Raw genomic sequence first — 26,592 nt, forward strand, 5'->3', positions numbered from 1 at the left:
AGTTCCCGACTTGTGGCCAATTTGCTAAATTTGAACTATGTGTGCTACCTTCCAATCTCGGGGTATAACCCATGACTCTACTGAGCTGATGGAGATATGGCAAGTGGCTGACAGAGCACCCGTCCCATCTCTTCAAACACCCTTGGGTGGATATCATCCATATCTTACAATGTCAAGGTTAACCCGCATGGCGACTTTGCTGTCAATGAAGAATGATGAGAAAGACCAAAGTGCCGTTTGCCCCTCAAGGACTGTATCCAGGCTGAAGTTCTCCCCACATACCATCCTCCGCCCAGATTGTCCTCTCTGACCTCCAGCCAGATGATGCTAATCACTCAGTTGGGAAAGACAAAAATCCACACCAATGTGTTGAAAGCAACACGAATTTATTTGTCTTTCTCCCCAATATTAAACTCCAGTCCAGTTACAGGAGTTATTGACATCAGCGGAAACAAACCCAACTTTCAAAATGAACATGGTTTAGTCGGGATGTGATTAACAGCAGCAATAACAGCAGAATCCCACCCCTGCAGTCACTTGTGAATTCGCTGGTGTGTCAGCAAGTGGGATGACTGAGTGAAGCCCTTCCCACACTCGGAGCAGGTGAACGGCCTCCCCCAGTGTGAACTCGGTGGTGTATTAGCAGGTTGGAAGACTGAGTGAATCCTTCCCCACACTCGGAGCAGGTGAACGGCCTCTCCCCAGTGTGAACTCGCTGGTGCCACAGCAGGTCGGCTGACCAAGTTAATCCCTTCCCACAATCGGAGCAGCTGAACGGCCTCGCCCCAGTGTGAAATCGCTGGAGTATCAGCAGGTTGGATATTTGAGTGAATCCCTTCCCGCACTCAGAGCAGGTGAACGGCCTCTCCCCAGTGTGAACTCGCCGATGTGTTTCCAGCTGGGATGGGGAGTTGAAACATTTCCCACAGTCCCCACATTTACACAGTTTCTCCCCAGTGTGACTGCACTTGTGTCTCTCCAGGTTGGATGATCGGCTGGAGACTTGTCCACACACAGAGCACGTGTACTGTTTCTCCCCGCTGTGAACAATGCTTTTTGCTTCCATGGTCAAAGGCCGATGATATTCCGTTCCCGATGAATCGAGTGACTCCGTCAGACTTTAATGTGATGGTTGGTTTGAGCCTCTGGTCGACAAATGCTCCACTTTTAATACCCTGTAAAATGAGTTTCAAACAGGAAAAAGGGTGGGTGAGAGAGAAGCCGTAAAAACATAAAGGCAGGTTTTGAAATTGAGCTGAATGAACCTGGCTATTTGTGCGGCCATCAGCAGAAAAAAAGTGACCATGAAAGCTGCCGGATTGTTGTAATAACCCAACTGGTCATTAATGTCCTGCAGGGAAGGGAACCCACCAACCGGTCTGGGCCGACATAAGACTCTGGCCTCTATGGGAGGAGGGAGAGGTGGGCGGGGTGAAGGGGAGGGAATTAAAACATCTGCAACTCGACCAGAACTTTGACAGAACCTCCCAAACCCGCAACCTCTCCCACCCAGATGGACCAGGCACGCAGGTGCTTGGGAAATCCATCACCTCCAAGTTCCCCTACAAGTCTCACACCATCGTGACTTGGGCATATATCACCGTTCCTGCATTGTCACTGGGTGAAAATCCTGGAACTCCTCACCTAACAGCATTGTGGGAGGGCCTTCACCACATGGACTGCAGCGGTTCGAGAAGACCCACCATCACCTTATCAAGGGGCAAATGGAAATTGGAAATCTCTTCTGTCCCTACTAGCGACACCCACATCCCAAGAATGGATTAAAACAAATCTGTATATTGAAAGCCTCTGCAGAAATACTTGTTCCTAAAACAATACATTGTGCGGACAGTTTCTGGGCCCAGAGGTACTGAGGGTTAAACCCAGCAGCTTCTCCCCCCTCTCCACGTCAGCTCAAACTGATGCAACAAACAGACCCACACAGGAGGCCAGGGAGCGACTTCCGTATACAGCGCCCATCCTGATACAGAGCAGCTCTGGATTGGTCGCTCTGTGTTTCCAGTATCGATGCACTGAAATTCAGCATATGAGGAAGAAGGGAATAGAGGCTTATGCTGAGAGAGTTAGAACCATAGAATCAGAGAACGATTACAGCACGGAACAAGACCATTCGGCCCGTCGAACACGTGCCAGCTCTCTGCAAGAGCACCTCAGCTAATCCCACTCCCCCGCCCTTACCACACAGCCGTGCAATTTTTTTTCTTTCAGATACTTATCCAACTCCCTTTTTAAAGCTGTGATTAAGTCTGCCTCCACCACCCTTTCAGGCCTTGCAATCCATATATTAACCACTCGCTATGCACGAAGGTTTTTTCTTGTGTCGCCTTTGGTTCTTTTGCCAATCACGTAAAATCTGTGCCCTCTGGTTCTCGACCCTTCTGCCAATGTGAACAGTATCTCTCGATCCACGCTGGCAAGACCACTCATGATTTTGAACACCTCTATCAAATCTCCTCTCAATCTTCCCTGCTCTAAGGAGAACATAATAAATAAGAGCGGGAGTAGGCCATTTGGCCCCTTGAGCCTGTTCGTCATTCAATAAAATCGTGGCTGATCTAATCATGGACTCAACTCCACTTCCCCGCTCGCTCCCCATAAACATTTACTCCCATATCGCTCATAAAAATCTGTCTATCTCCACCTTAAATATATTCAATGATCCAGCCTCCACAGCTCTCTGGGGCAGAGAATTCCACAGAATTAGAACCCTCTGAGAGAAGAAGTTCCCCCTCATCTCAGTTTTAAATGGACAACCCCTTATTCTGAAACTATGCACCCAGTTCTAGATTCTCCTATGAGTGGAAATATCCTATCTGCATCCACCTTGTCAAACCCTCAGTATCTTTTATGTTTCAATAAGATCACCTCTCATTCTTCTGAACTCCAATGAGTATAGGCCCAAACTACTCAACCTTTCTTCGTAAGTCAATCCCCTCATCTCAGGAATCAACGTAGTGAACCTTCTCTGAACTGCCTCCAATGAAAGTATATCCTTCCTTCAAAACAGAGACCAAAACTGTACATTGTCCTCCAGGTGTGGCCTCACCAATACTCTGTACAGTTGTAGCAGGACTTCTCTGCTTTTATACTCTATCACCCTGGCAACCCCAGCTGCTCCAGTTGTCCAGGTAACTGAAGACCCTCATCCCTGGAATCATTCTCGTAAATCTTTTCTGCACCCTCTCCAAGGCCTTCACGTTATTCCTAAAGTGTTTTGCCCACAATTGGCCATAGTACTCCAGCTGAGACCGAACCAGTGTTTGGTACAGTTTCATCATAATATCCATGCATTTGTACTCTATACTTCTATTTATAAGCAGAGATACAGTCTCGTGTAATATAAACAGGAACAGGGTCTAGTGTAATATAAACAGAGGCAGAGTCGAATATACCGACAGAGTGTCATTGTGCAAGGCAGGGGGCCGGGGCCTGCCACAGCAGACTGGCAGTGGCAGGCGCTGTGTGAGTTGGCATACTATCAGGGGAAGCGTGTGCGTTGCAGTTGATCTTTCTCTTCCATTCAGCTGATTGCATGGAGTTGCAAGCAAGCGTCATGTCGGTGAGCCACTCCATTAAAGAGCGGACGGTTGCAGAGAACAGCCTCATCATTCCTCTCCAGGGATTGCACGGCCACATCACCACCGTGGAGCTGAGAGACGAGAGCTCGGTGAGGGGGCGAGTCGATAATGTTGACGCATTCACGAATGTCCGGCTTTCTGAGGTGACGTACACTGATCAGTGGGGCAAAGTCTCGCACCTGGACAACTTCTTTGTGACTGGCAGCAATGTACGTTATGTTCACATCCCAGTTGAGATCAACATCATCCACAGCCAACTGCAGAAAATCCACCGAGTGCATAACTTCGGGGGGAAAGATCGAGGGAGAAAAGAATTCCCATCGAGAAAATAACAATGTGCTGGTTCTGGAGCAGGATCATCAGGAATGGCTGGTGTATGGGGAGACATCAGGACTGGCTGGTGTATGGGGAGACATCAGGACTGGCTGGTGTATGGGGAGACATCAGGACTGGCTTGTGTATGGGGAGACATCAGCACTGGCTGGTGTATGGGGAGACATCAGGACTGGCTTGTGTATGGGGAGACATTAGGACTGTCTCGTGTATGGGGAGACATCAGCACTGGCTGGTGTATGGGGAGACATCAGGACTGACTTGTGTATGGGGAGACATTAGGACTGGCTGGTGTATGGGGAGACATCAGGACTGGTTGGTGTATGGGGAGACATCAGGACTGGCTGGTGTATGGGGAGACATCAGGACTGTCTAGTGTATGGGGAGACATCAGGACTGGCAGATGGAATACAATTTTGGAAAATGTGAGGTTATCCACTTTGAAAAAAGAAACAGTAAATGGGAATATTATTTGAATGGGAAGGAATTACAACATGCTGCAGTGCAGAGAGATATGGGGGTCCTTGTGCATGAATCTCAAAGTTTGTTTGCAGGTACAGCAGGTAATCAGGAAGGTGAATGGAATGTTGGTCTTCATTGCAACAGGGATGGAGTACAAAAACAGGGAGGTCCTGCTGCAACTGCACAGGGTATTGGTGAGGCCGCACCTTGAGTACTGCGTTCAGTTTTGGTCACCTTACTTAAGGAAGGATATACTAGCTTTCGAGGGGGTACAGAGACGATTCACTAGGCTGATTCCGGAGATGAGGGGGTTACCTTATGATGATAGATTGAGTAGACTGGGTCTTTACTCGTTGGAGTTCAGAAGGATGAGGGGTGATCTTATAGAAACATTTAAAATAATGAAAGGGATAGACAAGATAGAGGCAGAGAAGTTGTTTCGACTGGTCGGGGAAACTAGAACTAGGGGGCACAGCCTCAAAATACGGTGGGAGCCAATATAAACATAGAAACATAGAAAATACGTGCAGGAGCAGGCCATTCAGCCCTTCTAGCATGCACCGCCATTAAAGGAGTTCATGGCTGAACATGAAACTACAGAACCCGCTTCCTGCTTTCTCGCCATACGGCTTGATCCCGCGAGTAGGAAGGACTTCATTTAACTCCCTTTTGAATATATTTAGTGAATTGGCCTCAACTACTTTCTGTGGTAGAGAATTCCACAGGTTCACCACTCTCTGGGTGAAGAAGTTTCTCCTCATCTCGGTCTAAATGGCTTACCCCTTATCCTTAGACTGTGACCCCTGGTTCTGGACTTCCCCAACATTGGGAACATTCTTCCTGCATCTAACCTGTCTAAACCCGTCAGAATTTTAAACGTTTCGATGAGGTCCCCTCGCATTCTTCTGAACTCCAGTGAATACAAGCCCAATTGATCCAGTCTATTCTTGATAGGTCAGTCCCACCATCCCGGGAATCAGTCTGGTGAATCTTCGCTGCACTCCCTTAATAGCAAGAATGTCCTTCCTCAAGTTAGGAGACCAAAACTGTACACAATACTCCAGGTGTGGCCTCACCAAGGCCCTGTACAACTGTAGCAACACCTCCCTGCCCCTGTACTCAAATCCCCTCGCTATGAAGGCATTCATGCCATTTGCTTTCTTAACCGCCTGCTGTACATGCATGCCAACCTTCAATGACTGATGTACCATGACACCCAGGTCTCGTTGCACCTTCCCTTTTCCTAATCTGTCACCATTCAGATAATAGTCTGTCTCTCTGCTTTTACCACCAAAGTGGATAACCTCACATTTATCCACATTGTACTTCATCTGCGATGCATTTGCCCACTCACCTAACCTATCCAAGTCACTCTGCAGCCTCATAGCATCCTCCTCGCAGCTCACACTGCCACCCAACTTAGTGTCATCTGCAAATTTGGAGATACTACATTTAATCCCCTCGTCTAAATCATTAATGTACAATGTAAACAGCTTGGGCCTCAGAACAGAACCTTGCGGTACCCCACTAGTCACTGCCTGTCATTCTGAAAAGTACCCATTTACTCCTACTCTTTGCTTCCTGTCTGACAACCAGTTCTCAATCCACGTCTGCACACTACCCCCAATCCCATGTGCTTTAACTTTGCACATTAATCTCTTGTGTGGGACCTTGTCGAAAGCCTTCTGAAAGTTCAAATATACCACATCAACTGGTTCTCCTTCGTCCACTTTACTGGAAACAACCTCAAAAAATTCCAGAAGATTTGTCAAGCATGATTTCCCTTTCACAAATCCATGCTGACTTGGACCTATCATGTCACCATTTTCCAAATGCGCTGCTATGACATCCTTAATAATTGATTCCATCATTTTACCCACTACTGAGGTCAGGCTGACCGGTCTATAATTCCCTGTTTTCTCTCTCCCTCCTTTTTTAAAAAGTGGCGTTACATTGGCTACCCTCCACTCGATAGGAACTGATCCAGAGTCAATGGAATGTTGGAAAATGACTGTCAATGCATCCGCTATTTCCAAGGCCAGCTCCTTAAGTACTCTGGCATGCATTCCATCAGGCCCTGGGGATTTATCGGCCTTCAATCCCATCAATTTCCGCCAACACAACTTCCCCACTAATAAAGATTTCCCTCAGTTCCTCCTCCTTACTCGACCCTCTGACCCCTTTTATATCCGGAATGTTGTTTGTGTCCTCCTTAGTGAATACCGAACCAAAGTACTTGTTCAATTGGTCTGCCATTTCTTTGTTCCCCGTTATGACTTCCCCTGATTCTGACTGCAGGGGACCTACGTTTGTCTTTACTAACCTTTTTCTCTTTACAGACCTATAGAAACTTTTGCAATCCGCCTTAATGTTCCCTGCAAGCTTCTTCTCGTACTCCATTTTCCCTGCCCTAATCAAACCCTTCGTCCTCCTCTGCTGAGTTCTAAATTTCTCCCAGTCCCCGGGTTCACTGCTATTTCTGGCCAATTTGTATGCCACTTCCTTGGCTTTAATACTATCCTTGACTTCCCTAGATAGCCACAGTTGAGCCACCTTCCCTTTTTTATTTTTACGCCAGACAGGAATGTACAATTGTTGCAATTCATCCATGCGGTCTCTAAATGTCTGCCATTGCCCATCCACAGTCAACCCCTTAAGTATCATTCGCCAATCTATCCTAGCCAATTCACGCCTCATACCTTCAAAGTTACCCTTCTTTAAGTTCTGGACCATGGTCTCTGAATTAACTATTTCATTCTCCATCCTATTGCAGAATTCCACCATATTATGGTCACTCTTCCCCAAGGGGCCTCGCACAATGAGATTGCTAATTAATCCTCTCTCATTACACAACACCCAGTCTACGATGGCCTCCCCCCTAGTTGGTTCCTCGACATATTGGTCTAGAAAACCATCCCTTATGCACTCCAGATAATCCTCCTCCAGCGTATTGCTTCCAGTTTGGCTAGCCCAATCTATGTGCATATTAAAGTCACCCATTATAACTGCTGCACCTTTATTGCATGCAGCCCTAATTTCCTGTTTGATGCCCTCCCCAACATCACTACTACTGTTTAAAACCGAGTTGAGAAGGAATTTCCTCTCCCAGAGGGTTGTGAATCTGTGGAATTCTGCCCAAGGAAGCAGTTGAGGCTAGCTCATTGAATGTATTGAAATCACAGATAGATATTTTTTTAACCAATAAGGAAATTAAGGGTTATGGGCAGCGGGCGTGTAAGTGGAGCTGAGTCCACGGCCAGATCATTCATGATCTTGCTGAGTGGTGGAGCAGACTCGAGGGGTTCGATGGCCTACTCCTGTTCCTAATTCTTATGTCCTTATGTTCTTATGTAATATAAACCGAGACAGAGTCATGTGTAATTATAAACAGTGACATGGTCTAGGTTAATATTTAAAATGACTTCTGGTGCCATGAACCAGTGAGTACAGAAATAGGAGGATAGAGCAGATGAATGCCTGGCTGGAGAGATGGTGCAGGAGGGAGGGCTTTCGATCCTTGATGCATTGGCACCCGTTCTAGAGGGAGGTGGGACCTGTACATCTGGACAGGTTGCACCTCAACAGAGCCGGGACGAATATCCTTGTGAGGGGGGTGGGGGGCGGGGGTTGTCAGTGCTGTTGGGGAGGGTTTAAATTGTGCTTGCCAGGGGGATGGGAACCTGAGAATAGATTCAATAGGGAGGGAAGTAAAACTGGAATTAGAAAGCAAAAATGTCGAAAGTGAGTTGGAAGGACAGAGGAAAAAAGCAGGAAAAATAGGTAAAAAAACAAATTTAAAGCTCTTTGTCTAAATGCACGTAGCATTCTTAACAAAATAGATGAGTTGAAGGCACAGATAGATACAAATGGGTATGATCTGATTGACATTACAGAGACGTGGTTGCAAGGTGACCAGGACTGGGAACTAAATATTCAGGGATATTTGACAATTCGGAAGGACAGATAGAAAGGAAAAGGAGGTGGGGTAGCTCTGTTAATAAAGGATGAGATCGGTGCGTTAGTGAGAAACGATATTTTACTCAGAGGATCAAGATATTGAATCAGTTTGGGTGGAGATGAGGAATAATAAAGGGAAAATCACTGGTGGACAGAGTCTATAGGCCCCTAACAGTAGCTGCACTGTTGGACGGAGTATAAATCAAGAAATAATGGAGGCTTGTAATAAAGGAACGGCAATAATTATGGGTGATTTTAAACTTCATATTTATTGGACAAAGCAAATTGGCCAGGGTAGCCTTGAGGAGGAGTCAACAGAGTGTATCCGGGATAGTTTCCTTGAACAGTATGTTGTGGAACCAACCAGGGAGCAGGCTATCTTAGACCTAGTATTGTGTAATGAGGCAGGATTAATAAATGATCTCATAGTAAAAGATCCTCTCGGAATCAGTGACCATAATATGGTTGAATTTCAAATTCAACCATAATTTGGTTGGTGAGAAAGTTGGTTCTCAAACCAGGGTCCTCAGCTTAAATAAAGGAGACTGCAATGGTATGAGGGCAGAGTTGGCTAAAGTGGACTGGGAAAATGGACTAAAGAATGGGATGGTTAATGAGCAGTAGCAGACATTTAAGGAGATATTTCATAACTTGCAACAAAAATATATCCCAATGAGAAGGAAAGACTGTAAGATGAGGGAACCATCCGTGGCTAACTAAGGAAATAAGGGAGGTATCAAAGTGAAAACAAAGGCATACAGTGCGGCCAAGACTAGTGGACAGCCGAAGGTTTATGACATGTTTAAAAGCCAGCAGAGAACATCTAAAAATATGAATGAGAGGGAAGATAGATTATGAAAGAAAACTAGCAAAAAATATAAAAACAGATAGTAAGAGTCCTTCGTGGAGAAGACACTTAAAACATCCCAGTAGTGGATAAGCGAGGGGCTATCGGTAGGGAGGAATGCAATACAATCACTATCACTAATGATGTATTATTCGGTAAAATAATGGGACTAAAGGCAGACAAGTCCCCTGGACTTGATGGCTTGCATCCTCGGGTCTTAAGAGCAGTGGCTGCAGAGATATTGGATGCGTTGGTGGTAATCTACCAAAATTCCCTGGATTCTAGTGGCGGTCCCAACAGATTGGAAAACCACAAATGTAACGTGCCTATTTGAAAAAGGAGACAGACAAAAAGCAGGACACAATATACCAGTTAGCCGAACTGTCGTTGGGAAAATGCTGGAGTCCATTATTAAGGAAGCAGCAGCAGGACATTTGGAAAAGCATGATTGAATCAAGCAGATTCAACATGATTTTATGAAAGGGAAATCATGTTTGACAAATTCGCTGGAGTACTTTGAGGATGTAACGAGCAGGGTGGATTAGGGGGAAGCAGTGGGTGTGGTGTATTTGGATTTCCAGAAGCCATTCGATAAGGTGCCACATAAGAGGTTATTGCACAAGATAAAAGGTCGCAGTGATTGGAGGTAATGTATTAACGCGGATAGAGGATTGGCAAACCAACAGAACATTAGAACATAAGAACAGAAGAATTAGGAACAGGAGTAGGCCATCTAGCCCCTCGAGCCTGCTCCTCCATTCAACAAGATCATGGCTGATCTGGCCGTGGACTCAGCTCCACTTACCCGCCCGCACCCCGTAACCCTTAATTTCCTTATTGGTTAAACAGAGGGTCGGGATAAATGGTAATTTTCCAGTTGGCAAACATGACTAGTGGGGTGCCGCAGGGATCGGTGCTGGGTCCTCAACTAATTACAAGCCATATTAATGACTTGGATGAAGGGACCGAGTTTGCTGTTGTTACAAAAATTGTGCGGCGGACACAAAAAATCTGCAAAGTGATATAGACATGTTAAGTGAGAGGGCAAACATTTAGCAGATGGAGTATAATGTGGGAAAATGTGAAGTTATCCACTTTGTCAGAAATAATAGAAAAGCAAATTATAATTTAAATGGAGAAAAATTGCAAAGAGCTGCATTACAGAGAGACTTGGGGGTCTTCTGCATGAAACACAAAAAGTTAGTGTGCAGGTACAGGAATTAATCAAGAAGGCAAATGGAACGTTGGCCTGTATTGCAAGGGGGATAGATTATAAAAGCAGAGAAGTCCTGCTCCAACTGTAAAGAGTATTGGTGAGGCCACACCTGGAGTACTGCATGCAGTTTTGGTCTCCGTATTGAAGGAAGGATATAGTTGCATTGAAGGCTGTTCAGAGAAGGTTCACTAGGTTGATTCCGGAGATGGGAGGTTGACTTCTGAGAATTGGGCCTATACACATTGGAGTTTCAAAGAATGAGAGGTGATCTTATTGAAACGTAATGATAATGAGGGGGCTCGCCAAGGTGGATGCAGAGAGGATATTTCCACTCATAGGGGAAACTAAAACTAGGGAGACATAGTCTCAGAATAAGGAGCCGCCCATTTAAAATTGAGATGAGGAGGAATTTCCTCTCTGAGGGTGGCAAATCCATGGAATTCTCTGCCCCAAATAGTTGTGCAAGCTGAGTCATTGAATAATTTAAGGTGGAGATAGACACATTTTTGAACAATAAGGGAGGAAAGGGTTATGGGGAGCGGGCAGGGAAGTGGAGCCGAGTCCATGATCAGATCAGCCATGATCTTATTGAATGGGGAGCAGGCTCGAGGGGCCAAATGGCCGACTCCGGTTCCTATTTCTTATGTTCTTATGTTATAGACTGTTTTCCCTCCACTCCCAATTTTCACCACCAATTCTGGCTGCGTTCAGTTCGACACTCACTGGCTCCCCTCCAACTCCTTCCCTGAAGGTGCTGGCTCTGTCTGGGTTCAGTTCTACACTCATTGGTTCTCCTCACTTCCCTCAACATGCTGACGGTGGCTGGGAACAGGTCCACACTCACTGGTTCCCCTCTCCTCCCCTGAAGACGCTGATCCTGTCTGGGTTCAGTTCCACACACACTGGTTCCCCTAGCTCACCTCCACTGATGGTGCGGACTCTGGCTGAGTACAGTTCTACATTCACTGGTTCCCCTCCTCCCCTGAAGGTGCTGACACTGGCTGGGTTCAGTTCCGCAGTCACGTGTTCCCCTCCCTCTCACTACCAGAGGGTGCTGACTGGCTGTGTTCAGTTCTACATTCACTGGTTCCCCTCCCCTGAAGGTACTGACTCTGGCTGGGTTCAGTTCTACACTCACTGGTTCCCCTCCCCTGAAGGTACTGACTCTGGCTGGGTTCAGCTCTAAATTCACTGGTCCCCCTCCCCTGAAGGTGCTGACTCCGGTTGCGTTCAGTTCCAGACACTGACATCATTCACTTTATTCCTGCACCTGGATAGCCGCGCATGCGCTATGTTACTGACTGAACCAAGATGGCGGAGCTATGAACCTGCCCTCCTGTACGAAGAGGGCCGCCGTTAGCCTGGGCCTGTTGACCGGGGAGAAAGACCTAAAGCTGCAACCGCCAATATTCCGGTTATTATACCGGATTTACGGCGGGCAGCGGTTGTTTATGAAGTCTCCCCGGCTCCCCGAGGGTCCATTATTCCGCTCCGTCCCGTTGAAAAGCACACTTCTATGGACCCTGTCCAAAACGTGTCTATTCCACCATTACACGCACCGCGCATGCTCGAAACACATCCAAGATCCGCGCCTGCGCACTGAGCTCCTGTAGTCTGGGTGCGGCACATTCTCCCCCGCGGGGCATGCTGGGTACATGAGTCCATGAGAAATCGGAGCTGGAGTGCGCCACTCGGACCCCCGAGGCTGCTCCTCATTCAATAAGATCATGGCTGGTCTGTTCATAGACTCAGCTCCACTTCACTGCCCGCTTCCCTGAACCTATACTAGCTTATCGCTCAAAAATCTGGCTATCTCCACTTTAATATATTCAATGACCCAGACTCCACTGCTCTCTGGGGCAGAGAATTCCACAGATTTATTACCCTCTGAGAGAAGACATTTCTCCTTATCTCAGTTTTGAATGGGCTGACGAGAAAGGATGCATTTGTAAATAGAACACGATTTACTGTGATTGCATTGGGCACTGAAACATGTTCACTCTGGCAGCTCTACTTTGTTTCTGATGATCTTAATAACCCCTGTAACTGAGTTGGAGATTAATATTGTGTGTTATTGTTCAATAAATTATCTTTATTTCAAGCGCAGTGTGTCGAATATTTGATTCCTCCATGATCAGAGGAGACTAATTGATGTTCTGTTACTGACTGTTCCATTTTAGTGCTTTTTCTTCATCTAACTTATGTAATTTCTCACCTAGTTCGCCTTCTATTAAACCCCAAACTTGATCCATTTGAGTACGAGTTGTAGTTGTAGTAGACTTAACTGCAGTGTGTCAGTTTAAACTCAACTGAAATCCTTTGAACCACTCCTTTATTGAAGCATCTTGCATAAGGTTTGAAATAGATTACTTTCTGTAACCCGTTTTTGTAACCGATTGAATTTTACAAACTCATCCACACATTTTGCACATGATAGCCTGTCAAATATTCTGATATTTGTAATTGTCATTGACACAAACTCCGTTCCCTAGCTACAGACTCCGTCCCTCTCGCCAACTTCTGTCTGAGCCTGAACCAGATTGTTCGCAACCTTGTTGTCATACTTAACCCTGAAATAGGTTTTTTAACCAGATATCCACGGCATAATTAAGACTGCCTATTTCCATCTCTGTAACGTCATCTGTCTCCGCTCTTGCCTCAGCTCATCCACTGCTGAAGCCCTCATCCATGCCTTTGTTACTTCTGGACTTGACTATTCCAATGCACTCCTCCCACATTCGACTCTAGATAAACTAGAGTTAATCAAAAATTCGGCCGCCCATGCCCTAACTCGCACCAAGTCCAGCTCACCCATCACCTCTGTCCTCACTGACCGACATTGGCTTCTAGTTAAGCAACGCCTTGATTTGAACATTCTAATATTTTCAAACCCCTCCATGACCTCGCCCCTTCCTAGCTCTGTAAATTCTTCCAGCACCACAACCACTGTCCTGTCCCCCACCTATGAGATATCTGTCTTCCTGAGCATCCCTGATTATAATTGGTGACTGTGCCTTCTGTTGCTCAGGTCCCAACTTCTGGAAAACCCAGCCTAAACCTTTCTTTCGAACCCATGCTGTACCTGCTCTGTCAGTTTTTGATGGGATAGTGTAGAGCAAGCTTTTCTCTCTTATCTAATTCGTGCTGTATCTTCCCTCTGTGTGTTTGATGGGACAGTGTAGAGTGAGCTTTACTCTGTATCTAACATGTGTTGTTCCTGCCCTGGGTCTGTTTGATGGGACAGTGTGGAGTGAGCTTTACTCTGTATCTAACATGTGTTGTTCCTGCCCTGGGTCTGTTTGATGGGACAGTATAGAGTGAGCTTTACTTAGTATCTAACTCGTGCTGTACCTGCGATGGGAGTGTTTGATGGATCAGTCTATGGAGAGCTTTACTCTCTGACTAACCCATGCTGTGTCTGTTGTGCGAGTGTTTGATCGGATAGCGTAGAGGGAGATTAACTCTGTATCTAACCTAAGCTGTACCTACCCTGGGAGTGTTTTGGGACAGGCTAGAGTGAGATTTAACCTTCAATAACCCACGCTGTACCGACCTGAGGATGTCTGGTGAGACAGTGTTGAGGGAGCTTTACTCTGCATCTAACCTGTGTTGTCATCATCATCATCATAGGTAGTCCCTCGGAATCGAGGAAAAATAGAAGGAAGACTTGCTTCCACTCCTGAAGTGAATTATTTGCTGGCTGACCAGTCCAATATGAGAGCCACAGACTCTGTCACAGGTGGGACAGATAGTCATTGAGAGAAGGGATGGGTGGGACTGCTTTGCCGTATGCTCCTTCTACTGCCTGCGCTTGATTTCTGCATGCTCTCGGCATTGAGACTCGAAGTGCTCAGCGCCCTCCCGGATTCACTGTCTCCACTTAGGGCAGTCTTTGGTCAGGGACTCCCAGGTGTCAGTGGGGATGTTGCACTTTATCAGGGAGGCTTTGAGGGTGTCCTTGTAATGTTTCCACTGCCCGCCTTTGGCTCATTTGTTGTGAAGGAGCTCCACATAGAGCACTTGCTTTGGGAGTCTCGTGTCTGGCATACGAACTATGTGGCCTGCCCAGCGGAGCTGATCAAGTGTGGTCAGTGCTTCAATGCTGGGGACATTAGCCTGGACAAGGACGCTGATGTTGCTGTGCCAGTCCTCCCAGGGGATTTGTAGGATCTAGCGGAGACATCATTGGTGATATATCTCCAGCGACTTGAGGTGACTACTGCACATGGTCCATTCCTCTGAGTCATACAGGAGGGCGGGTATTACTACAGCCCTGTAGACCATGAGCTTGGTGGTACCTGCCCTGGGAATGGTTGATGGGACAGTGTAAGGGGAGCTTTACTCTGTATCTAACCCGTGCTGTACCTGCCCTGGGAATGTCCGGCAGAACAGTATAGAGGGAGATTTTCTCTTATCGAACTGATGCTGTATCTGCCCTGGAATGGCTGGACAAGTCAGAGGGAGGTGTAGCCTGTGTCTAACCTGTGCTCTACTTGCCCTGGGAACGTCTGATGGAACACTATAGAGGGAGCTTTACTCTCTATTTAATCCATGTTGTACTTGCCCTGGGAATATTTGATGGGACAGTGTAGAGGGAGCTTTACTCTGTATCTAAGCCATGCTGTACCTTCCCTGCAAGTGTCTGGTGGGAGAGTGTATTGAGATCCTTAATGTGTACCTACTCATGTCCGTTATACTCCGTAGAGGATGATATCCACACTGTGACTCCGGGAGGAGCTCCTCAGCCACAGGGAGAAGACGGTTGAGGAGGATTCAAGCGATGGCATTTCCAAACGAGTCATCTGTAATTGCTGCAGTTGGACATGTCCCCTTTGTAAAAGATGGGCACGATTACTGCATCTCTGAGATCTCCAGGCATGCCCTCCTTCTTCCAGATGAGAGAGATGAGGTCATGCATTTGTGCCAATAGTGCCTCTCCGCCATACTTTAGTGCCTCATCCACTTATTTCATCCACTCCCATTGGCTTGTTGGTCTTGAGCTGGCGGATGGCCTTTTCTACCTCGTACAGGGCTGGGGTTTTGCTGAGATGGTGGTGGATAGTATGCTGTGGGTTGGAGTCGAGGACACTCGAGTCAAAGGCAGAGTCTCGGTTAAGGAGATCTTCGAAGTGCTCCTTCCAGCGGGTCCTGACTGCCTCGGTGACCTTAATGAGTGTTTCCCCGTTCTTGGCCAACAGCGGGGTGTGCCTTGGGTGGCTGGGCTGTAGGTGGCCTTGACTGCGGTGAAGGATCCTCGCACATCATGGCTGTCAGCCAGCTGCTGAACCTCCTGTGATTTCTGCACCCACCATCTATGCTTTAGGTCACAGGTTTTTTCTTGGACCTCGGCCTTAAGCCACCTGTAATGCTGCTTTGCTGGTCCCGAGTTGGCTTGTTGATTTAGGTTCAGAAATATGCTGTGCTTGCGATTTATTAGCTCTTGGATCTCCTGATCATTCTCATCAAACCAGTCCCAGTGTTTCCTCGATCAGGCCAACATCCTCAGCATCGAAGCACTGACCACACTCGACCAGCTGCATTGGGTGGGCCACATTGTTCACAACTATTTTAAGTGGAAGAATAATCAAGTGCCACCCTGATTAAAGGGGAGGTCACACTCCAGAAACTTTCATTAAAGTGCCCCCTTGTTTTTTTTTGAGGGCACCAAAAACACAACTTAATAATTCAACATAAAAGGAAACTTTGTCAAATCAAATAAAATTAATAAAAATAAAAATTCTGTTCTCTCTTGAAATGATGCACTCCAATCTCTGCAGTATCCATCTCTTGTGGACACGGCGTGCTCAATCTCCAGGGATACCCTGGCTCGCCACATTTTTCACATGGCTGACACAAGACTCCCAAAGAAAGCGTTCTGCTCAGAACTCCTACATGGCAAGCGAGCCCAAGGTGATCAGAGGAAACATTTCCAGGACACCTTCAAAGCGTTCTTGATAAAATGCAGCATCCCCACTGATACCTGGGAATCCCTGGCCAAATTCCGTCCTAAGTGGAGTAAGTGCATCCGGGAGGGTGCTGAGCACCTCGAGTCTCATCACTGAGAGCATGCAGAAACCAAGCGTAGGAGCATGCAGCAAACCAGTCCCACCCACCCTTTCCTTCAATGACTGGCTGTCCCACCTGTGACAAAGACTGTAATTCCGGATTGGAACGTTTAGTCAGCTAAGAACTCACCTTTAGAGTGTAAGCAAGTCTTCCTTAATTTCAGGGGACTGCCTATGAAGATGATAATGTGTACCTAACCTGTGTTGTGCTTGTCCTGTGAATTTTTGGATTGGCTGTTTAGAAAGACGTTTACCCTGCATTTAACTTATGCTGTACTTGCCCTGGGAGTGTTTGATGGGACAGTGTAGAGGGAGCTTCACTCTGTATCTAACCCCTGCTGTACCTGCTACCGGTACGCTTGCAGCCTTCTGTAAGAGGTTGGCACTGGAGGGACTGGAGTGCATCGTCACCTCGAGCAACCAAATTTTAATTTGATTTAAGTTTACCATCTAAAGTTTAATTAGTTTATTTTGTTGGTTATAGTGCCCTCCTCCCTTTAATCAGGGGCATTTGATTTACAGGTCAACAACAAAATAGTTACGCTGTACCTGCCCTGTGATTGTTTCTTGGAACAGTGCAGAGGGAGCTGTATTCTGTATCAAACCCGTGCTGTACATGCCCTGGGAATACCTGGTGGGACAGTGTGCAGGGACCCTTACTGTGTATTTAACATGTGCTCTACCAGCCCTGGCAGTGTTTGATGAGTCAGCGTACAGCAAGCTTTAAATTGTAACTAACCCGTGCTGTACCTGCCCTGGGATTGTTTAGGACAGTACAGAGGGAGCTTTACTCTGTGTATAACCGTGCAGTATCTGGCCCACTCCTGCTCCTATTCCTCATGGTCTTAGTTACCCAGCATGCCCCGCGGGGGATAATGTGTCGCTCCCAGACTACAGTAGCTCAGTGCGCAGGCGCGGGTCGTGGTTGTGTTTGGAGCATGCGCGGTGCGTGTAATGGCGGAGAAGACGTGTTTTGGACAGTCTACTCAGAATTCTCATTTTCAGCGGGACGGAGCGGAGTAAGGGACCAGCGGGGAGCTGGGGAGGCTTCATAAACAACCCGTGCCTGCCGCAAGCCCGGAATTATAACCGGAATATCGGTGGTGCAGCTTCGGGGCTTTATGCAGGTCACAGGCCCAGGATAACGGCGGCCATCTTCGTACAGGAAGGCAGGTTCCGCGTTCCGCCATCTTGATTCAGTGAGCAGCACAGCGCATGCGCGGCCATCTTGGTGCAGGCACAAAGTGAAAGATGTCAGTGTCTCGAACTGAACCCAGCCAGAGTCAGTACCTTCAGGGGAGGGGAACCAGTGAGTGTAGAACTGAACCCAGCCAGAGTCAGTACCTTCAGGGGAGGGGAACCAGTGAGTGTAGAACTGAACCCAGCCAGAGTCAGTACCTTCAGGGGAGGGGAACCAGTGAGTGTAGAACAGAACCCAGCCGCGGTCAGTACCTTCAGGGGAGGGGAACCAGTGAGTGTAGAACTGAACCCAGCCAGAGTCAGCACCTTCAGGGGAGGGGAACCAGTGAGTTTAGAACTGAACCCAGCCAGAGTCAGTACCTTCAGGGGAGGGGAACCAGTGAGTGTCGAACTGAACCCAGCCAGAGTCAGTACCTTCAGGGGAGGGGAACCAGTGAGTGTAGAACTGAACCCAGCCAGAGTCAGTACCTTCAGGGGAGGGGAACCAGTGAGTGTAGAACTGAACCCAGCCAGAGTCAGCACCTTCAGGGGAGGGGAACCAGTGAGTGTAGAACTGAACCCAGCCGGGGTCAGTACCTTCAGGGGAGGTGAACCAGTGAGTGTAGAACTGAACCCAGCCGGGGTCAGTACCTTCAGGGGAGGTGAACCAGTGAGTGTAGAACTGAACCCAGCCAGAGTCAGCACCTTCAGGGAAGGGGAACCAGTGAGTGTGGACCTGAACCCAGCCAGAGTCAGTACCTTCAGGGGAGGGGAACCAGTGAGTGTAGAACTGAACCCAGCCAGAGTTAGCACCTTTAAGGGAGGGGAACCAGTGAGTGTAGAACTGAACCCAGCCAGAGTTAGCACCTTCAAGGGAGGGGAACCAGTGAGTGTAGAACTGAACCCAGCCAGAGTCAGTACCTTCAGGGGAGGGGAACCAGTGAGTGTAGAACTGAACCCAGCCAGAGTCAGTACCTTCAGGGGAGGGAACCATTGAGTGTAGAACTGAATCCAGCCAGAGTCCATACGTTCAGGGGAGGGGAACCAGTGAGTGTAGAACTGAACCCAGCCAGAGTCAGTACCTTCAGGGGAGGGGAACCAGTGAGTGGAGAACTGAACCCAGCCAGAGTCAGTACCTTCAGGGGAGGGGAACCAGTGAGTGCAGAACTGAACCCAGCCAGAGTCAGTACCTTCAGGGGAGGGGAGCCAGTGAGTGTAGAACTGAAACCAGCCAGGGTCAGTACCTTCAGGGGAGGGGAACCAGTGAGTGTAGAACTGAACCCAGCCAGAGTCAGTACCTTCAGGGAAGGGGAACCAGTGAGTGTAGACCTGAACCCAGCCAGAGTCAGTACCTTCAGGGGAGGGGAACCAGTGAGTGTAGAACTGAACCCAGCCAGAGTCAGTACCTTCAGGGGAGGGGAACCAGTGAGTGTAGAACTGAACCCAGCCAGAGTCAGTACCTTCAGGGAAGGGGAACCAGTGAGTGTAGACGTGAACCCAGCCAGAGTCAGTACCTTCAGGGGAGGGGAAGCAGTGAGTGTAGAACTGAACCCAGCCAGAGTTTGCACCTTCAGGGGAGGGGAACCAGTGAGTGTAGAACTGAATCCAGCCAGAGTCAGCACCTTCAGGGGAGTGGAAACAGTGAGTGTAGAACTGAACCCAGCCAGAGTCAGCACCTTCAGGGGAGGGGAACCAGTGAGTGTAGAACTGAACCCAGCCAGAGTCAGCACCTTCAGGGGAGGGGAACCAGTGAGTGTAGAACTGAACCCAGCCAGAGTCAGCACCTTCAGGGGAGGGGAACCAGTGAGTGTAGAACTGAACCCAGCCAGAGTCAGCACCTTCAAGGGAGAGGAACCAGTGAGTGTAGAACTGAACCCAGCCAGAGTCAGCACCTTCAGGGACCAGTGATTGATTGGTGCCGTGGCCCCGCCCCCCGCCACTGATTGGTGCGGAGCAGCGCGCTGGGTGGGCTGGTGCCCCGCGCCGCCTCGCCATTGGCTGCGGGCTGAGTGTTGCGGGCGGGCGGTTGGGTGGTTTGTTGGGGGGCTCCGCTCGCAGCCTTTGAGCTCGGGGCCCAGGTGAGGCGAGGAGGAGTTGTGCGCAGGCGCGCGGCCAGCCTATTGTGGGAGATTAGCTGCAGACGGACGACGTTTTGCCCCACGCGGAGGCCGGATGAGCAGCCCGAGCAGCGCGCCCAGCCTCCCTGAGGACTCACAGACTCATGGACACGCGAGGGCGGTGAGATTTGGGTGGCGGCTGTGGGGCACCTTCGGGCGGGAACGGACCTTGGTTACTGTCGGGGTTTGCCGGGAGTTCGGCCGCCATCTTTGGGCAGCACGGGGCCGCCCGCCACGGGGGGGGCGGGGCTTCCTCGATGTCACAATACTTTCCATTGTCCCGCTGCAGGGCAGGGAGCATGTGCGGAGGCCATCTTACTGCAGGGAGCAGGTGCAGGATGGGGACCAGTGACATGAATACATGAGAACATCAGAAATAGGAGATGAGTCGGCCCTTTGGCCCCTCGAGCCGGCTACCATTCAATAAGATGATGGCTGCAGCATCTGGGGTGGCTCTCCTTGGAGCAGTGAAACTCTTTTTGGAGTTCATCTGCAAAACAAAAGACATTAAACGGTGCCACCCGACCTGGGTGACACTCCAGACATTTACAAGGCCCTTTTTTTTCCCCCTTTTTTTTTGTGTTTTTCTTCTTTTTTTTTGGTTTTTTTTGGGCACTAAAATCACAATTTTCCCAGTGCCCCCTTTAAAAGGGAAGGGGACACTAAAAGCACCGGCAATTAAAACAAATTAAACTTTAAAACGTAAAATCAAATTAAAATTTGGTTGCCGGGCGTGATGATGCACTCCAGTCCCTCCGGTGCCCACCTCTCGCAGAAGGCCGCGAGCGTACCGGTGGACACCGCGTGCTCCATCTCCAAGGACACCCTGGACCGGATGTAAGAGCGGAAGAGAGGCAGGCAGTCAGGTTGGACGACCCCCTCGACCGCCCGCTGCCTGGACCGGCTGATGGCACCCTTGGCCGTGCCCAGGAGCAGTCCTACGAGGAGGCCCTCGGACCTACCCGCTCCCCTCCGCACAGGGTGCCCAAAGATCAGGAGAGTGGGACTGAAGTGCAGCCAGAATTTCAGGAGCAGCCCCTTCAAATAGTGGAACAGGGGCTGCAACCTCGTGCATTCAATAAAAACATGGAACACGGACTCCTCCAGACCGCAGAAATTGCAGGCGGCCTGGGAGTCCGTGAACCGGCTTAAAAATTTATTGCACGGCACTGCTCCGTGCACCACCCTCCAGGCCAAGTCCCCGATGAATAGTGGGAGGACCCCTGCGTAGAGTGCCCTCCATCGGGGACCCCCGCCTCCTCCGGACGGCAAGATGGTACGCCATGGCGTGTCCGGACGGCCGGCGAGGATGGCAAATTTGAGGGTGTGCAGGAGCAGCCCGTACAGGAAACCCCTCCGCGCGGAACTGAAAGGCACGGAGGGGATTTCCCCGAGGCGGCTCAAGTTGTGAGGCGCCGGCCCCCGAGGGAGGTTCCGGGGTTTGGCGCCAATGAGGAATTCCGTCCGGACGGGGGTCAGTTCGGACAGGATCTCCCCACGTGCTTGAGCCTCCTCGATGCACCTAACGGAGTCAGGGCCCAGAGCTGTTTTTAGCGACTTGTGGAGCAGTGAAACTCTTTTGAGTTTACCTGCGAAAACATAAACATTAAAGAGTGCCACCCGACCTGGGTGACACTCCAGACATTTACAAGGCCCTTTTTTTCCCCTTTTTTTTTTTTTTTTTTTTTTTTTTTTTTTTTTTTTTTTTGTGTTTTTCTTTTTTTGGTTTTTTTTTTGGGCACTAAAATCACCATTTTTCCCCAGTGCCCCCTATAAAAGGGAAGGGGACACTAAAAGCACCGGCAATTAAAACAAATTAACTTTAAAACGTAAAATCAAATTAAAATTTGGTTGCCGGGCGTGATGATGCACTCCAGTCCCTCCGGTGCCCACCTCTCGCGGAAGGCCGCGAGCGTACCGGTGGACACCGCGTGCTCCATCTCCAAGGACACCCTGGACCGGATGTAAGAGCGGAAGAGAGGCAGGCAGTCAGGTTGAACGACCCCCTCGACTGCCCGCTGCCTGGACCGGCTGATGGCACCCTTGGCCGTGCCCAGGAGCAGTCCTACGAGGAGGCCTTCGGACCTACCCGCTCCCCTCCGCACAGGGTGCCCAAAGATCAGGAGAGTGGGACTGAAGTGCAGCCAGAATTTCAGGAGCAGCCCCTTCAAATAATGGAACAGGGGCTGCAACCTTGTGCATTCCATAAAAACATGGAACACGGACTCCTCCAGACCGCAGAAATTGCAGGCGGCCTGGGAGTCCGTGAACCGGCTTAAAAATTTGTTGCACGGTACTGCTCCGTGCACCACCCTCCAGGCCAAGTCCCCGATGAATAGTGGGAGGACCCCCGCGTAGAGTGCCCTCCATCGGGGACCCCCGCCTCCTCCGGACGGCAAGATGGTACGCCATGGCGTGTCCGGACGGCCGGCGAGGATGGCAAATTTGAGGGTGTGCAGGAGCAGCCCGTACAGGAAACCCCTCCGCGCGGAACTGAAAGGCACGGAGGGGATTTCCCCGAGGCGGCTCAAGTTGTGAGGCGCCGGCCCCCGAGGGAGGTTCCGGGGTTTGGCGCCAATGAGGAATTCCGTCCGGACGGGGGTCAGTTCGGACAGGATCTCCCCACGTGCTTGAGCCTCCTCGATGCACCTAACGGAGTCAGGGCCCAGAGCTGTTTTTAGCGACTTGTGGAGCAGTGAAGGTGCAGGGCAGGTTTAACAGGTGCTCATAATCAGGAAGGCTTTAGATTGAGTCAGGGAACAGAGTGGTTCTGCTCACACAATCAGAGAATGGTTACAGCACGGTAGGCCATTCGGCCCGTCGTACCCTTGCCTACTCCCCTCCCTTTCCCCCGGCCCTGCAAATGTTTTTTTTCCAGATACTTATCCAACTTCCTTTTTTTTAGAAAGCTGTGATTGAGTCTGCCTCCACCACCCTTTCAGGCCGTGCATTCCGGATCCTAACCACTCTGCGTAAAATAGATTTTTCCGATGTGACCTTTGGTTCTTTTGCCATTCACCTTCAATCCGTCTCCGCTGGTTCTCTACCCTTCCGCCAGTGGGAACAGTATCTCTCTATCTACTTTATCCGGACCCCTCATGGTTTTGAACACCTTGATCAATTCTCCTCTCAAGCTTCTCTGCTCCAAGGAGAACAACCCCAGCTTCTCCAGTCAATCCACGTAACTAAAGTCCCTCATCTCGTGAATCATTCTTGTCAATCTTTTCTGCATCCTCTCTAAGGCCATCACATCCTAATGTGCGGTGCCCAGAATTGGACACAATGCTCCAGTTGAGGCCGAACCAATGTTTGAACACGTTCATCATAACCTCCTTGCTTTTGTACTCTGTGATGCCCAGGATCCTGTAAATTTTTTTAACTGTTTTCTCAACCTGTCCTGCCACCTTCAGCGATTTGTGCACATATACCCGCAGGTCTCACTGTTCATGCACCCACGTTAGGATTGTACCCTTTAGTTTATATTGCCTCCTTGTTTATTTAATCACGCTTTTCGTATTTTATTTCTTTTCTTAGATTCACGGCCTCATTTTATTTCTTCCTCTGAGCCCCTCAACTTAATGTGTCAGCGTAATGTTGGTGAGTGGTGATTGATTGCCCTGGGAACCAACAGGAAGAGAGGTCAGAGGCCGGAGAGCCCAGGGAGCAGCGTGTTCTGCAACCAATCGCGGTGCTTGAGGGTGGATCCTGAGTCAGCCTGTCAGGTGAGTCTGTGTGAATCCCTGTTAAACAATTCATCTTTTAAAAGTTAAATCGAGATTTCTTTTGTCAACAAAACAGTTTAACATTTGTCAGTATTTTATTTCTATTTATGAGTTCCTATTATGAGTTTCAGACACTTCAGTGCCAAGTGGACCAGGTATTTAAAGGTCATTCATTTCCCCTTTTCCATCTCGCTGTTAGTTTAAGGGACAGAGATTGGTTCCCTCTCATTATGCATTTGTAGTAGTTAAAGTAACATCCTTCCTGTTGGTAGTGAATTATATTCTGTGCTGGGCGAGATGGCTGGTGGCATCAGCCTTTAAAATACACCTTCTCTTGTTCAAATCTCTCCAGGGTCTCGCCCTTCCCTATCTCTGTAACCTCCTCCAGCCCACCAACCCTCTTAAAGTTTGTTTTCTTTGGAACAGAGGAGGCTGAGGGGAGACCTTAATGAGGTGTATAAAATTATGAGGGGCCTGGATAGAGTGCTATCAGTGGGACAGCATTTTGGTGCTAGTGATCGTAATTCAGTTAGATTTAGGGTAGTTATAGAAAAGGACAAAGGCAGACCAGGAATAAAAGTTCTCAATTTGGGAAATGTCAATTTTACTAAGCTGATATGTGATTTAGCCAAAGTGGACTGGAAACAGCTACTTGAAATGGTGAGAGATTGGGAAATGTTGGTGTTTAGAGGGACCTTGGTGTCCTTGTACACGAATCACTGAAAGTTAATATGCAGGCACAGCAAGCAATGAAGAAACCAAATGGTACGTGATAGCCACGTGATAGTCAGAGTAGGAATCGCAGGATAGCGCAGATGAATACATGGCTTGAGCAGTGGTGCAACAGGGAGGGATTCAAATTCCTGGGGCATTGGAACCGGTTCTGGGGGAGGTGGGACCAGTACAAACCGGACGGTCTGCACCTGGGCAGGACCGGAACCAATGTCCTAGGGGGAGTGTTTGCTAGTGCTGTTGGGGAGGATTTAAACTGATATGGCAGGGGGATGGGAACCAATGCAGGGAGACAGAGGGAAACAAAAAGGAGGCAAAAGCAAAAGACAGAAAGGAGAAGAGGAAAAGTGGAGGGCAGAGAAACCCAATGCAAAGAACAAAAAGGGCCACTGTACAGCAAAATTCTAAAAGGACAAAGGGTGTTAAAAGAACAAGCCTGAAGGCTTTGTGTCTTAATGCAAGGAGTATCCGCAATAAAGTGGATGAATTAACTGTGCAAATAGATGTTAACAAATATGATGTGATTGGGATTACGGAGACGTGGCTCCAGGATGATCAGGGCTGGGAACTCAACATCCAGGGGTATTCAACATTCAGGAAAGATAGAATAAAAGGAAAAGGAGGTGGGGTAGCATTGCTGGTTAAGGAGCAAATTAAGGCAATAGTTCGGAAGGACATTAGCTTGGATGATGTGGAATCTATATGGGTAGAGCTGCAGAATACCAAAGGACAAAAAACGTTAGTGGGAGTTGTGTACAGACCTCCAAACAGTAGTAGTGATGTTGGGCAGGGCATCAAACATGAAATTAGGGGTGCGTGCAATAAAGGTGCAGCAGTTATAATGGGTGACTTTAATATGCACATAGATTGGGTTAACCAAACTGGAAGCAATACGGTAGAGGAGGATTTCCTGGAGTGCATAAGGGATGGTTTTTTAGACCAATATGTCGAGGAACCAACTAGGGGGGAGGCCATCTTAGACTGGGTGTTGTGTAATGAGAGAGGATTAATTAGCAATCTCGTTGTGCGAGGCCCCTTGGGGAAGAGTGACCATAATATGGTGGAATTCTGCATTAGGATGGAGAATGAAACAGTTAATTCAGAGACCATGGTCCAGAACTTAAAGAAGGGTAACTTTGAAGGTATGAGGCGTGAATTGGCTAGGATAGATTGGCGAATGATACTGAAGGGGTTGACTGTGGATGGGCAATGGCAGACATTTAGAGACCGCATGAATGAACTACAACAATTGTACATTCCTGTCTGTCGTAAAAATAAAAAAGGGAAGGTGGCTCAACCGTGGCTATCAAGGGAAATCAGGGATAGCATTAAAGCCAAGGAAGTGGCATACAAATTGGCCAGAAATAGCAGCGAACCCGGGGACTGGGAGAAATTTAGAACTCAGCAGAGGAGGACAAAGGGTTTGATTCGGGCAGGGAAAATGGAGTATGAGAAGAAGCTTGCAGGGAACATTAAGACGGATTGCAAAAGTTTCTATAGATATGTAAAGAGAAAAAGGTTAGTAAAGACAAATGTAGGTCCCCTGCAGTCAGAATCAGGGGAAGTCATAACCGGGAACAAAGAAATGGCGGACCAATTGAACAAGTACTTTGGTTCGGTATTCACTGAGGAGGACACAAACAACCTTCCGGTTATAAAAGGGGTCAGAGGGTCTAGTAAGGAGGAGGAACTGAGGGAAATCCTTATTAGTCGGGAAATTGTGTTGGGGAAATTGATGGGATTGAGGGCCGATAAATCCCCAGGGCCTGATGGACTGCATCCCAGAGTACTTAAGGAGGTGGCCTTGGAAATAGTGGATGCATTGACAGTCATTTTCCAACATTCCATTGACTCTGGATCAGTTCCTATGGAGTGGAGGGTAGCCAATGTAACCCCACTTTTTAAAAAAGGAGGGAGAGAGAAAACAGTGAATTACAGACCGGTCAGCCTGACATCGGTAGTGGGTAAAATGATGGAATCAATTCTTAAGGATGTCATCGCAGTGCATTTGGAAAGAGGTAATATGAAAGGTCCAAGTCAGCATGGATTTGTGAAAGGGAAATCATGCTTGACAAATCTTCTGGAATTTTTTGAGGATGTTTCCAGTAGAGTGGACAAGGGAGAACCAGTCGATGTGGTATATTTGGACTTTCAGAAGGCTTTCGACAAGGTCCCACACAAGAGATTAATGTGCAAAGTTAAAGCACATGGGATTGGGGGTAGTGTGCTGACATGGATTGAGAACTGGTTGTCAGACAGGAAGCAAAGAGTAGGAGTAAATGGGGACTTTTCAGAATGGCAGGCAGTGACTAGTGGGGTACCGCAAGGTTCTGTGCTGGGGCCCCAGCTGTTTACACTGTACA

At 48.5% G+C, this 26,592-nt stretch overlaps 1 protein-coding gene across 1 annotated transcript; it reads left to right on the forward strand.

The window, feature by feature from the left end:
• The first annotated feature begins 3,574 nt into the window (after positions 1-3,574).
• LOC139235362 (U7 snRNA-associated Sm-like protein LSm10) lies at positions 3,575-3,931 on the forward strand. The gene has a single exon (XM_070866508.1). It carries the CDS (start codon positions 3,575-3,577, stop codon positions 3,929-3,931), a length of 357 nt encoding a protein of 118 aa, XP_070722609.1.
• Positions 3,932-26,592: the final 22,661 nt, after the last annotated feature.

This window comes from Pristiophorus japonicus, chromosome 23 (genome assembly GCF_044704955.1).
Source record: "Pristiophorus japonicus isolate sPriJap1 chromosome 23, sPriJap1.hap1, whole genome shotgun sequence".
Classification (NCBI taxonomy): domain Eukaryota; kingdom Metazoa; phylum Chordata; class Chondrichthyes; family Pristiophoridae; genus Pristiophorus; species Pristiophorus japonicus.

What these genes read in the sequence shown, in the direction of transcription:
- LOC139235362 (XM_070866508.1), top strand. Translation starts at nt 3,575, where the DNA reads ATGTCGGTGAGCCACTCCATTAAAGAGCGGACGGTTGCAGAGAACAGC.